Genomic DNA, 15,334 nt, shown 5'->3' with positions numbered 1-15,334 from the left:
CACTGTCTTAAAGAGTGGGAGAGGCAGAATCCCACAATGCATTAAAAAATAGTTGTCTGTGTACTTGAAGTGGCATAACCTGTCGGACTATAGATCAAAGCTGAAAAGTGGGATTAGGCTGGATAGTTCTTTTTATTGGCTGGTGCAGGCATAATGGGCCAAAAGTTCTTGTTCAGTGCCACAAATTTCCTCTGTCTCCATTCTTAAAGTTGCTGCCCTCTCCGACAACCGACGTGGTTTCTGCTCCCATTCTCTACCTGTCATTTTTTTATTGTTGTTCTTTCCCCTCTTCACACTCCTTTCCTGCCCTGCCCATCTTTTCCCATCTCTTTTGCTTGTGCTCTACCAGAACATAATTGTCGTACCAGCTATACCTAAACACTGTATTTGTTTTCATACTCAAGCAACATTATGCAAATCAATTAGTACATTTCCAAAACTAAAAGCAACTTCAGTTTTTTGGAATTGAATCGTTGTGCCATAAACATTTTAAAATTTCAGGAAATAAACTTGCTAATTTTGCCTTCATACATCAATCTAATGCACAATACCTCATCAGTATTGTAGATAATTTGTAGTCCCGAGGAAATCATCTCGACCAAGTACAATAAGAACAAAGATAAGGCATCAATCTGGGGTGCAAAATAACAAAAGATATTAGAACATAATGTTGAAATGTTGCATCAATAATCATACAGCAGGTGCATGTACTTTAATAATGCTAACATTAAATTTGTCAGAACTACCTTACCTGAAGGTGCCCATATACTTCATTAGATAAAACTTCATCGCCTGTATGCACATTGAACACAGAATGTAGACAGCTTGATGGATTTGAATATTGCTTGAAATGTTCCACCTATTTAAAAATAAATTGGTTCAGTAACTGAGCACTCGGACAAGTGTGAACCGATTAATTAGAGTCAGAGTGGATTTGTGATATTCTAACACTCAGTGATCAACAGAAATAAATTACACCACAAATTTTGTGTTTAAAATAAATTAATTTTGTTAAACAAGAAACAAGTTAAGCAAACTAGACAAAATAAACAATTTTAGGTGAATACTTATTCTACATTGAAAAGCAGAATTAAAAACAATCAGATATCTTTAGGCTAAGCTTCCCAACTGAACTTCCCCTTTTTCCTTACGATTTTGCCAGAAAAGTTTGGCTATGTGACAAGATCAGCCATGATCGTATTGCATGCACAGCAAGTTTGAGGGGCTGAATTGCCTACTCCTGTCCCTCGTTCTTATGTTCTCATCAATTTCTTGAATGTTTCTCCTTTTGCGAGGACAAACCAAAGTGTCACAGCACACGGGAGTTCACTTCAATTTCTCTTTCGTATTCCGATCATTCTCCAAGGTATGAAATATATTGCTGATTCTTTCATCAGCTTTTGGCTAAGCGGTCTTCCAATTTTTGTTTAAAATCTCAGCACTGTGGATTTCACAGTTAAACTTGGGTTCCACTGCCTTTTTGTCCTAGCTTTGGGCAGGCACAAACTCCTTTTTCCAACGTTGCCCCACAGCTTCTTTAGAGCACTTTTGAAGCTAACTACTCAAGGTGATTTCTTTCTGCCACTAGGACAACTGTCTTTCACTGTCAGAACCACTTGTGAATTTCTTCTTCGAGCTTCAAACTAGGCAACCCTTCGAGCCTCATTTCCCCTTGCACAACTCCAAGCTGAGCTTGAGCCTCCACTCGCATTCTAAACACTGAATGGTAAAGTTAATATTTTCTCTGCATATGGTGCAGGCCTGACTAACATTTATCTCCTATTGCTCCCTTGACTCAATGAGCTGCAGCCTGCACAAGGTCAAAACTGAAACTGTACTCCATTAAAAACACCCATACAAGTTAAACAAAAGGACCTTCGATTAATCAAAGCCCATCCCTATGGTAATATGACATACTTGGAAATGGTCCAAACAAAATGTAAATTAATTATTTAAATGTTCAACACAATTTTTATCCTGTGACTCATTAATAATTTATAACTCTAGTGGAGTTTTCTCGCAGCTTCAGCTTTTCAATATACATCAGGAACTTGAATGAGGAATAAAGTTGTGTATCCAAATTTGCAGATGTCACTAAACAGTAAATTGTGCAGATGAAGCCACAACGTTAAAAGAGACACTGGCAGAATGAATGAGGAGGGAAATGTTATATCCTCCACTTTGGAACCAAAAAAGGCAAACTGAAATGTTTTCTTAATGGTGGGAAACTAGAAATAATGCAAAAACAAACAAATTTAGATGTTCAGGCACATAAATCACTAAAATCTAGTGTACAGATGCAAAAGTAATAAAAAAGGCTAATTCCAGGTTGGCCTTCATCTCAGAGATGGGAATACATAAGGGAGGGGTTCATATTATAGTTTTACGGAGCTTTGGAAATTGTGGGAGTTGCAAATTCATGCAGTACACATAACTCTTGAAGAGTTAATAAGGTTTGCTTAAGCGTCATAAAGATTTGTTTAATACCTTGCTCTTTAAACATTAAAAAAAGAGGCTGAAGCTGTCAATGAGAATTAAAAACATCTTCTGCTGGACTGCTTTGTTAGGAAATAGAGATGGATTAAACAGTTTTTAGTTGTATTGTGTGCATTAGTAATAACATAAGCTTAAGTTAACTTTGTGTTTCTAAATTTGTGTGCGGAGAAAGAGTTAAAACTTCAGTGTGATTCATGTTAGATAGAGGTGTCTGCAAGTTTTTGATTAGTTTCACTTTAAAAACTTTTCCTGGATAAAAGCAATAAAAACGCAAAAAGTAATTAAAGGCTTGAAAAAACTAAACTGTTGCTTAGCGACCAAAAGTCCAGACAGAAAAGCAGTTAGGGTTCAGTTTGAACCAGATAACCTCGAAGAAAGCAGCTCTCACAGAGACAGTCATTAGTATACACAGGGGTCAGAAAGAAGGTCCCAAAAGCTAAAGCAGTCAGAAATCAGGGAACGAGGAAGTTAAAGTAACAAAGAACAGGAAACTGGAAAAATGCTCTGTTCAATTAAGTCAGGAGCAGAGAGAGAGGCACCCATTATAAGACCAGATAAGAGTGCAAGGTACAGACCTGGAGTGAGAACCAGATATCTGACGTTGGAAAGGTTAGCGACACTTTAATACAGGCTGTGAAGCACTGGGTCTTCTGCTGGCATGTCTGGGTACCTGAGAGATTGTGTGGAAGTTTGAATGCACATGGTGTTCCTGGGCAGAGGAATACCTAAAGAAAAGTTAAATTCCTGGATGTGGATCCTTGAGGTAGGCGTCCAAGAGGAAGTTTTGGAGAGTGTGTTCTTCAAGAGCAGAACTTGGAACCTCTCATGTGAAAGTCAGAGTTCCAGTGAGGCCAGTTGGCTCACAGTTTGACAAACGTCGGCGGAAGGGGGATTTGATGGAATGCACAGAATGCACAAAAAAACACAAAGGTTACAATCTACCAAACTGGGATCGTAACAGCTTTGATTCACAGGCCATCTAATAAAGGTTAGAAGAAAATTTCAATCTAGTTGTACAGTTTAAGTAGAGAATTTTGGTGACATTTTCCCAAGGGCTATCATTATTATTGTGTCATTATGAAAGCTTGGCTGAGCTTCAAAAAAGCTATAATTGTTTCAGTAGGAGTCTGAGTTCGCATTGGGGTTGACAATTTAAAGTAATTATTAAAGGATTAGCTGTCTTTGATCTGGGGTCTGAATAGAACTTTGTTGCTTTTATAAGAGATTAACTATCCAAGGAGATTTTCAAGATTTCAATTGGTTTGAATGGGAGTTTGTTTCAATATCAAGTTTGCATGTATATGAGCAGTATAAGATTGTTAGATTTCTTCATCTCCACTTGTCTTCTGCGATCTGCCCATGGTGGAGACTGCTTGAGTGGTGATGGCGGGGCAGGGTATGAAAGGCATGGGAGGTGGGTGAGGTGGAGCTGACAGGGAGCGGCCACTGAGGGGTATGTAGAAGTATGGAGAATCGGTGAAGGGCTTGTGTTAGCATAGAAGAACCCTGAGGGTAAGAGGCAGGGGATGGGGGTGGTGGCATAAATTGGCAAGTAGGGACAATGGGGACCAAGGAGTTGAGGGATGAGGGCTAGAGGGCCTTACAGCTTCTAAACCAATTGGGACGAATTCCAGAAAATCAAGGCTTGTTGCTAACCAGCCCACCTCGGCACTAGCCTGCTCCTGTGACCACCTAGAACCTGTTTCCAGGATCGACAGATCCGAGTTGAACCCGTTCCCACCTCCCTGCAACAAAGATTGAATCTAACAGAATCCTTTAAACTGAGGCATGTCTGCCAAGTTAGGAAATGTCATGACTTAAGCTACCTTTCTTGGCAGTGAAAATCTTAAAATTGGAACAAGGCCATTTTGGAGTGATATTATGCAGTACTTTTGCAACAAAAGGTTGTGGAAATCTTGAACTCTCTTCTCTAAAAGGCCGTGTATGCTGGGTCAAATGATATTTTTAAGACTAAGAATGACAACCTTTTGTTCGTGTAGATCATCAGGGGATGTAGATGAAAGGCTGATAAATAATGTAGAAGTATAGATTAACCATGATCTAATTGAATAGCTTGAATGCCTGAATTACCTATTCCTTTTACTATGTCCCTATGGATGAATATCTATACTAATACATCCATTTGACATGACATTTCAGAGTGCAGTAAAATACATTTTAAGCACACAACCTCCTTTTACAAAAGAACAGATCTAATAAATGGGTAAGAATGCAGCAGCCAAAAAAGGAAATTCAGTCCACCTAGCTCACTCCACTGATTATCAAGATATCAAAAATTAGATTTTCACATGATAGGTTTTGCAAATGAACTATTGAAAATGTGCTTGATCTCACAATGTTTTGACTAGGCTCAAATATTTAAATTTTAAAAAATGCTATTAAACAACAATGCTAACTCCAGTTCAACCATATGATGGAGCAAAGGTCATTAACAAATTAGTGAAGATAGTTGGGATGAAGGTACAACCCTTCAGGTATTCTTACAGGGGCAGCATTGTAATGACTGGCCTCTATAGCCATTTCTTCCAGACCTACACACTGATCCCAGCCATTCTCAGCAACCTGTTATCTCACCCACCTGTACTCTTCCCAAATGCTCATTGTTTATTACCCAAAATTCAGACTTCACTGCCCACTCAACTATTGATAGCCACTACTGCTTCACATTAAACTGGAGTGTTTTCAAGTCTCCTTATCCTTAATTATTCATTGTGTCTTAAATCACTCTCGTGGGTGAATCCCAGTGCTCTATCCCTTTTCAGAGAATTCCAGCCTTGTGATTGAGGTAGGTTGTCAATAATGCATTTGTGGAATGAACAATAAACCCTGTATGGCAAATGACTTCAGTTGCTCGTCTTCAACAGACCTTCCTTCACTATTGAAAGTGACTGAGCATCACAGCAAATCTTGTTTCTGGTCTAAAATACTGAGCAAAATTAATTTTTAAAAAGTGCAGGAGGAGGTAATGCGGCCCATCGAGTCTGCACCAACTCTCTGAAAGAGCATCTTACCCAACACAGCCCCGCCCCGCCCCCATCCTATTCCTGTAACCATGGCTACTCGATCTAACCTACTCATCTTTGGACACCTAAGGGGCAAATTTAGCATGGTCAATCCACCTAACCTGCACATATTTTGACTGAGAGGGGAAACCGGAGCATCTGGACACAGGCAGAATGTGCAAACTACACACAGATAGTCACCCAAGGCTAGAGTCTAACCTGGGTTCCTGGCACTTTGAGACAGCAATGTTAACTGCTATGTCACCCATGAAAAGACACAAAGTCATTTATCTCATTAAACATTTACAGCAGGTACAGACACAGTAGGCCGAATGGCCTACTTCTGCACCATAACAATTCTGTGATTCTGAGCAGGCAAACTTCCATCTGTTTGAGTGAGCAGAATAATAAAAAGGTTGCAACTGTCAAAACCAACTTAATCCTTTGCAAATAACTTCGAAAAGCATGGTGCATTTCTCCCTTTTTTTCTGGAACATCAAAGTAGCATGCTGGTTGCCTGCGTCTGTAAGATACCATAACGCCTTTTCCCATGAGAATTTGCATCTATTTTTGATTTAAACCGTTTTTTATTTCATAGAAGAAAAGCTACCAGGACTGCTGAACTTTTGAAAATGTGACGTCCTTAAAACTGAAAAGAAGCTGTCAGTAAAATACAAAATGAACCAAATAACCTCAGGTACATTTGAATTATCTCTCTCAAGGCTTTGACTGATAAAAATGCAACACCATGTCAAAGTCAAAGTAAGCTTGGTGTAAGAATTTGAACTGCAATCTTTGTTTTTAAATCTGTTTATGTTCTGTGACCAGGTTTAAAAAAGGTGACAAACCAAACTTGACAGAATATCGAACTTATGCCATGCCATACACCTATATATTTTTCTCTCCCCAAATATTTACATTCCCTCAGCGACTAACCCAAAATCTCATGCCACTTAGCTGAGTGCTCAATACTTTAATTCCCTCAAACAACGTTCAAACTATTCCCAGCCCTCTTTATTCATTACCCTATCTCCAGATAGGGACTGCAACTCCCAAATCTTCAATTAGAAACTACTCATTACATTCCTGCAACTAGTGCAGTGCTGCTTCTAAATCCTTACAACTCCAAGAACCCCAGGGCAAGAAGCACGTTGTATAATTTACTGCCACCAACATTAAGGCAGGTCCACTTCTTTATAAAACACAAGGCCCGACCAATGACACATAAAATCTAAAGCACAATATTCAGTTAGTCAGTACTGAGCACCTGTCATAAAGACTTCTGAAATAGTTGACAGCGGACCTCTAACGTCCTCTTCTTTTCACGAATGTCATCGGTGGTTAGTTTGACCAGCGTTGACATAGGAACTGGAGGTTCTTTCCATGTCTGATCAGTAGATGAGATTTTGCTTTCCTCAACAATGTCTGCTGGTGTTGGGGTTGTAGGAAGGTTGAGGTCAGTACTTTGAATGCAGATTCTCAGTGGGTTCTAATTACAGCGGATATGTTCTCCCAGCCAACAGTTGGTCTGCATGTGTCCTCCAGATAACATCTCTGGTCTAGACATTAAAAAACAGGTCCAGTCTGTGCAAGGATTGTGGCAGGAACCCATTTCTCTCCTGTGGAGCAAATTCTGGCCAAAACTCCCTTTTCCTGGTGGAAAACTTTATGCTTTGCTTTCCTGCCATTCCATTTATCTTTGTTGTTGTGGTTTTGAGATCTCTTTAGTTTTCAGGGGTTTCAACAGATAAAATGCCAATCCTAGTTGTTTCTTCATTAGTAATACAGGAGAGGTCTTGTCCATAGAATGTGTGGTATTTCTATACACTAGCAGGAATCTGTTAAGGAATTTTATCAATGAACCTTGTCTCCTGGTTGCTTTCAAGGTATGTTTCATGGTCTGTGAGAAAAATTGAGGTACATTGTCGCTTACCAGTTGTTCAGGGAATCCAAAATGACTAAATACTTCTTCTAGCTTCTTGGTGATCTTCTCTGATGAAGTAGATTTCATCACAGTGTCCTCTGGCCACCTAATGTGAGCATCGACTGTTATTAAGAACATATGTCCTTCGAAAGGTCCTGCTAAATTCACATGCACTCAATGCCAGGCCATTTCCAAGGATACAGTGGCGCTAAGGGTTTCTTAGCTTCGCACAGGAAGAACATGTTGTAGATTTATTTTCAATTTTCGCATCTAATTCACGCCACCAGAAACAATTCCTTGCTATTTCCTTCATGTGCACGATTCCGCAATCACCCTCATGTAACTTCACTCTAACACCAGCTTTCTCAATAGTGGCAGAATGATCACTCTGAGCCCCCACAGAAGACATCCTGACTATACTGACAGCTCCAGTCTCCTGGAGTAGTACGGTTTCAGCTTAGGTGTTAGTTCTGAGGTTTTCTCATGTAATACCATATCCATCACTTTGGAAAGTATCGGATTGCTCCAAGTATGCTTCCTCACTTGTCTTGAAGTCATTGGTGTGTTGTCTACTTGTTCAAAGAAGAAAATATTCCCGCATCAGTGGTCTGATGAACTATCTGGTAGTGGTAATCTTGAAAGTCCAACCACATTAATGGTATCAGCATGTGTGGACAAAAGCACAGTTCTGCATTCTACTTGCTACAAGTGATGGAATTCCCATGTGCGATCCAAAAATGGTAGTTAGCGGACAACGGTCCATCAACAATGTAAATTCTCACCCGTACAGGAACTGATAGAATTTCTTTACTCCAAAGATGACCCTTAATGCTTCTCTTTCAATCTGTGCAGAGTTACTTTCAGTCTTACTCAAGATTTGAGACCCAAAAGCAGTGGATCTTTCTTCACTCAATGTTATGATGTGGGAGACCATCGCTCCGACACCATAAAAAGATGCAGCACAAACTAAATGGAGGGGTAGAATAGATCAAAATACGTAAGAGTTTCATATTCTTCATCCAGAGGGTGGTGGGAGTCTGGAACTCAATGCTTGAAAGAGTGATGGAGGCAGAAACCCTTATAACATTTAGTTAGTAGTTAGATGTGCACTTGCAATGTCAAGGCATAAAAGGCTATGGACCAAGTGCTGGAAAATGGGATTATAAAACTTGGGTGGTTTGTCTTTGACCAACGCAGACTCAATGGGCCAAAGGGCCTTTTTCTATGCTGTAAACGTCAATGTCTCTATGACAAGATTAGAAATTGGAAATAGTGATAGGCGGTTTTTGCTACACGTGTTTTATTCCTGAGACAACATACAACCTTACGACTGATACTGAGGACCAAAGTGATTGATATACACACAGGAGACAGTCTCACTGTGGGTCAATGTGGTGCTTGAATAGGGTGAGAGTAGGGTGCAATTGACTAAGGAAAATGTGCAAGGTAAGTGAAGAACTGGGTACATAGCAGGTGCTCCGTGTCTGGAAATTTTAATTGGAGCTGCTATAATGATTAGCGAGAAGAAAGTAGTAAAAATGTGAAATTTATTCCTGGGAAGATGGGAAAAGTAAAAGAGAAAGAATAAATTGTTATTTGAAACTAGCTAATAGATGCTGGGTTCAGCGACGGTAAAGGTGAGAATCTGGGTTAACAGTAATGGGCGCATGTTCTGGAAGGTGGGGAATTAGCATTAATGGAAGTGGGTTCTTAGGTGTGCAATTAGTGAGAGAGCTTTGGAATTTGGAAGCAGCAAAGGGGAATCTAGGATGTGAGAATATTGGGCAAGGAGTCATGGCACCTGGAAGCAAAGTGGGGTAGATATTAGACATAGAAATAAGTATGCATCGTACCGGAGTACAGAAATATTTGGGATTGGTGCGTAGGTACAGTACCACTAAATAACAGCATAGTTTCACGATATTGGAACATAGAAAAGTATTTTATAACAACAAGGATCTTGTAGGATTACAGGACAATGTGATCAAGCTGTTTTTAGGAGAAAGATCTGGAGTTCTGCCAGTGAGGTACACTATGAGAGGGGGACTCAGGACAATGTGGTCTATACTATAATGTTCTAAGATAGTCTCCAGTTATATTTTTGGTTATGTCTTCAGTCCAACCTGCCTACGGGTCAACTGTATACGTTTGCAAACTGCGTAAAAGTCTTTAATCAATTTTAAGTTGGTTCCTGGCCCATTGTACCAAATTTGCTTTTACAGTGCTTTTGAATCACATGCTTTTGAACTGGTCAATATGGAAGTTAGCGTTGTTGTATATTGGAGATTGATGTTAGGAAGCACGGAGGGTTAAAAATAATGGAGCTTTATTCACAGGGTGGTGTTCACAACATGGCTGCTTCTTCACTCTGGCAGTTTCCCGTGCTAACAATTTGTGATGTCACTTCAGGTGAATACATTAATATATTAATACAGCTACCAAGAATCAATATATAACATTCTCCTTGGAATTAAAAGTCCCAAACAAATTCAAATAAGTGCAACATGAACAATAATCAATAGACAATAGTCAATAAGTCAGATGGTCTGGAGGTTGTTGCTCTTGGAATGGTAGAACAGTGAACCTCTGGCATTATCTTCTTTGCACCGGTTGTAATCTCTGGCATTTTCATCTTTGCATAAACATCATTAGTGGCTGGTTTGCCCGGTGTCGATGTTGTAACTAGAGGTTAATTCTATATTTAGTCTATAGGTGAGGTGCCTCAACAGTGTCTGTCGGTGTCAAGGTTGCAAGAAGGTTCAGGTCAGGACTTTGTACAGTTGAACCTAGATTTTCAGCAGGTCCCATTTCCAGCTGATCAGGTCTTCCTGCCAACAGCTGGACTGCATGCCTCCTCCACATGAAATCATCTCTGGTTTGGACAGTGAACGAAACAAGTCCAGTCTGTGCAAGGATCGTGGCAGGAACCCATTCTCTCCTGTGGAGTAATCCCAGCCAAACCTCGTTGTCTTTGGTGGAAGACAAGGGGCCCGATTTTACCATCGCGTTGCACCCGTTTTCAGGCGCAAACATTTGGTAAAGTCGGGCATGAGGTGAGTAGCGCGAGCCGTGCCTGCCTCCGCGCCAGTTCCCTCTTTACCAAGGCCCGAAAATGGCTGCAAGCGGGACCATGCCCGAAATGGGCGTGACGGCAATTTAAATGCATTTAGACCGACTTAATGGGCTGCACGACCAACTTTACCGATACTTCCCCCTTTGCCACCGCGTTCGCCCATCCAGATTCAGCACGATACAGACATGCTCTACAAAAGTCCCATTCGGGCACTCCAGCTAGTGAGGAGGTAAGTGCCGAGCGTCTGATGGCTCTCTGCTTCAGATTGGTTGGTTGGGGAAGGGGGGGGGGGGGGGGGGGGGTGGGTGTAGAGAAGCGGGTCTGCTGCCACTCTGCCTGTGATCGGTGGGGTGGGGGGGGGGGTGCGCGATCTGTCTGGGTGGCAGGTGGGTGGGGGGATAAGGAGGTCAGTAATGTTGTGGGGGTGGGGTAACATCTGTGGGGGCCAGGCGTTATCTGGCCCAGGAGCAATGTGGCAGGGGAGCCACATTCTATCTTTTTTTTTCTGCGCATGCGCAGTTGGAGGTACCAATCGGAACTGCATGATTCTGGCCATGTTGAGCCCCACCCATAGGTTTCTACAGCGCGATTCAGAATCACTGATATTTTTTCAGACAGAGTGCTTATGGGGGTGCCTGAGAATGGGTCTAAAAGTCGGATCTGAAACGCTCCCAGCTTCAAGTCCGCCCAGCACTTAGAATCAAAATGGTAAAATAGGGCCCATGATGTTTTGCTTTGATTTCCCTCTGTTCCATCTGTCCTTGTTGCTGTCTGATTTCTTTCATTGCCAAAGGTTTTAACAAGTCAAAGGCCAAGTGTAGTTTTCCCTTCATCATTAATAAACAGGAGATTTTGGTCATAGAACGCGTGATTTTCCTGTACATTAATAGGAACCAATCAAGAAGTTTGATCAGTGAACCTTGTTCCCTGATTTCTCTCAATGTTTGATTTGATTTGTCACATGTATTAACATAGTGAAAAGTATTGTTTCTCGCGTGCTATACAGACAAAACATACCGTTCATAGAGAAGGAAATGAGACAGTGCAGAATGTAGTGTTACAGTCATAGATAGGGTGTAGAGAAAGATTAATGGAAAGTAAGTCCATTCAAAAGTCTGACAGCAGCAGGGAAGAAGCTGTACTTGAGTCGGTTGGTACGTGACCTCAGACTTTTGTATCTTTTTCCCCGAAGGAAGAAGGAGGAAGAGAGAATGTCCGGGGTGCGTGGGGTCCTTAATTATGCTCGCTGCTTTGCCGAGGCAGCGGGTGTATGTTTTATGGTTTGTACAAAATGTCCTGCTGGTCCATTTGTAGCAGGATGATATGGCGCAGACCTAATATGTTGAATACCATTTTCTTTAAAGAAACTTTCAAATTCTTGGCAGATAAGTTGAGGTCTGTTGTTGCTTATCAATTCTTTTGGAAATCCAAACCAATTAAAGACTTCTAGCCTCTCGATCGTCTTTTCTGTTGAAGTAGATTTCATTATAATGACTTCTGGCCACTTTGAATGAGCATCGACCATTACTAAGAATATATGCCCTTCAAAAGGTCCCATAAAATCAACATGTACTCCTTGCCACGCCTCTTTCGGCTATTCTCATGGATGCAGAGGTGCTAAGGATGGCAGTTTCTTACTTTCAAACGTGAAGAACACTTTCCAGCCTTTTCTTCAATTTCCGCTTCCAATTCAGGGCACCAGAAATAGCTCCTAGCTATTTCCTTTTTGTGTACAATTTTGCAATGGCCCCCTAGTAACTTATTTAAAACTTTTCTTCTCAATGGTGGCGGAATGATCACTCTGTCCCCAAAGGAGACATCCTAACTGTACTGTCAATTCTAATCTTCAAATGGTAGTAAATTGTTAATGGTCCGTCAACACAGTGAACTTTTTTACATGCAAGAATTGATGGAATTTCCTTAATCCAAAGATATCCCTAAGGCTTCCCTTACAATTTGTGCGTAGTCACTTTCAGCCTTGCTCAAGGTTTGAGACCCAAAAGCAACGGGTCTTCCTTCACTTGGCGATAATGTGGGATACCACCGGTCCAACACCATAAGGGAATGTGTCAAACACTAATTGTAGGAGTAAGGAGAATCAAAATGTGTAAGAACTTCAGATTTAAGCAATGCTTCAGTGGCTTGCATTGCATTGAGTTGACCACTTCTTGTTCTAGCACAAATAGTTATGCAATGGTTTGAAAATGGTTCTCAAATTTGAAACAAATCTTCCGCCATAGTCCAGCAATCCTAGGAAGGATCGCACTGGTTAATATTCTGAGGGGCAGGTGCATCTGTGATAGCCTTGACCTTCAAAGGTGATCTGTGAAAGCGCATGGCATCAATCACATGTCCCAAATACACAATGGAGTATTGGAAAAACTCACACCTGTCCTTGTGGACTCTCAGTTCATGGTCTACCAATCTCTGAAGAGTAGCATTCAAATTCTGAAGATGTTCCTCTTCTCTCTTCCTGTGACTCGGATCTCAGCCAGTTAGCACTGGACTCAGCTCAGTTCACTCAGGATCTGATCCAATGCTCTTTGAAACAATGCAGAAGTGGTGATACCAAACGGCAATCTTCGGTACTGGAACAAGCCTTTGTGTCACAATTATCAGAAGTCCCTGTGACTTCTGGTCTACATTCATTTGTAAGTAAGCCTGGCTTAGGTCGATTTTGCTAAAACGTTGACCTCCTGCTAATCCCGCAAATTGGTCACCCATATGAGGCAATGGATACTGTTCCATACATAATACTGGATTTAGGGTGACTTTGAAGTCTCTGCAAATCTTTACGGATTCATCCTTCTTGATGACTGGTACTATTGGTGCATCCCATTCAGCAATGCTGACAGGTTCCAAAATTCTTGTCTTCATTAGTCATTCCAAGTCAGTCTCGACTTTTGTCCAGAAAGCGTAGGGTCCAACCTTGCCTTCAAACATTTTGCTCGACTTTCTTTTTCAGTCTTTAATTTAATTGTGCTGTCTTTCACACTTCCCAGTTCTCCATGAAACACACCTTTTGTTTCTTTAGAATTCTTGTGAGGCCTGATTCTCTTAAATTAATCATCAGGTTGGCTTCGACCTAGTTCAGTCAAATCTTGTCTAACCATATTCGACCCATCAATGCTGGATAATTGCCATTAACTACATGCAAAGACAAATCTGTTGCCTGTCCATTAGGTTGCACAGCTACTTCAATGAAACCCTTCAGTGGAACAAACTCACCAATGTCTTCAAGACTATTCTTGAAACTTGCAAGGGAATATGTCTGGGTTTTCCCTTATATACAGTCTCTGGCACTGGTAAGACTACTGATCCAGTGTCGACTTCCATCTTTACTGGCTATCTATTTATCAGTGGAGTGGCCTTGTATCTATTCGTAGCACCAGCAATGGCTAGTACATTGTGATAATTCATTCTCTGACTGCAAGTCGCTTGTTTCTCTTAATCCTTTTGCAGAGCATGAACACTTCTTTTATTCTGCTTACATGCTGTTTTGGTTTGTTCTGGCTTCTTATTATTTTTACTCGTAGCTTGCTTTTCCTTCCAGCAGGCACACTGCATGGCCGGAATTTTACCTGGGGCGGGCGAGGCTTGCAGAACGGCATTCTCCGTTGGCCTCGGGCGGGCGAGGTGGTAAAATTCCGGAATATGTGTCCTTTCCTTTTTTCCATATCTTCTGCCGAAGTCCTGAACCAGCATTCCGCAGCCGAATGCCCTGGCTTTGCACTTTGGTGACACGTACGAGTTTCAAAACTCTTAGGTGTGTCGATCCAGCCGACATTCTGTGTAGTTGAGGACACAAACTCAGTTGCTGAACTTCTTTTGCAGCCAGATCCATCGAAACAGCTATTTTCAGGGCCTTTTTCAGAGTAAGGTTACTCTCAGTTAGCAAACATTTCTATATTGTTTTACTTCGCAAATAAATCTGTCCCGAATTGTGTCATTCAGCAAATCCCCAAAATCTCAATATTCTGCAAGCCTTTTTAGCAACAGCCACAAATTGCAGAGTTGATTACTCCTCTTCTTGATTTCTTTGTGGAATTTGAAGTCACCTGCAATCACTAGTCTTTGGCAAAAAAACGTGCTGGCAAATATCTACGATTTGTTTATACATTTTAGTGCCTGGCTTCTCTGGTTGCACTTCTGAGGAGATTAAATATCCCCCCCCCCCCCCCCCCCCCCAACCCATCATGCTCAGGAATGTAGATACCCTAATATCTTCTGCTATTTTGTTTGTCTGCTCAAAATAGTCAAAACACTCAGTATAGTAGCTCTATTGCTCTATTTCATCAAAGGGTCCTATGATACTGAAAACTCCTGCCATTTTCTTACTAATGGAGGTTCCCCGCATGCATACTTTGCAACACTTTTCCAGCAGCTAGCTTGATGCTTTTTCTCTTAAACAAGCCAACAACCCGAGCTTCAGCCTCTTTTTAAAACACACTCAGCTCTCTAATTGTTCTGTGGAGGATTGTTACCCGCATCCACCTTGAACTTTATGGTCTGAAGTACATATTTTATGGTCTCGAGGATGGTTTTATCCAATAGTTTGGATCAGTTTGATCATTCAAAAAAGTTTGGAACTTGCCATGTTAGTGTTTGTCAATATTCTTTTTGGCCCTTAAGTAAATTGCAATGTTAGCAAGTTCTTACCAACACTTTTAACATCATGTACTTAAGCTGTCATTTTCACAATTTTTGAACGAGAACACCTCATCTGAGCAATGTACGTTCTTCAATTTTCTCCAACAAGAAACCAAGTGTGAATTGGAAATGTGGCACAAATTTCCTCCTATTGTCATACCAACCTGG

At 41.1% G+C, this 15,334-nt stretch overlaps 1 protein-coding gene across 4 annotated transcripts in view; it reads right to left on the bottom strand.

Annotated features, from left to right (window-relative positions):
• The window catches only part of phkb (phosphorylase kinase, beta), a 261,679-nt gene that overhangs the window by 183,275 nt on the left and 63,070 nt on the right, over nt 1-15,334 (bottom strand). For all 4 annotated transcript variants that reach the window (XM_078210829.1, XM_078210828.1, XM_078210830.1 and 1 more), the window contains 2 exons: nt 752-859; nt 552-632 (listed from right to left, as the gene is read on the bottom strand). In XM_078210829.1, coding sequence (XP_078066955.1) covers nt 552-632; nt 752-859 — 189 coding nt within the window. The remainder of the gene's footprint in view (nt 1-551; nt 633-751; nt 860-15,334) is intronic.

Source organism: Mustelus asterias, chromosome 4 (genome assembly GCF_964213995.1).
Source record: "Mustelus asterias chromosome 4, sMusAst1.hap1.1, whole genome shotgun sequence".
Taxonomy (NCBI): domain Eukaryota; kingdom Metazoa; phylum Chordata; class Chondrichthyes; order Carcharhiniformes; family Triakidae; genus Mustelus; species Mustelus asterias.
Note: the sequence above shows the minus strand (reverse complement) of the source record. Positions and strands in the feature narration are given on the sequence as shown.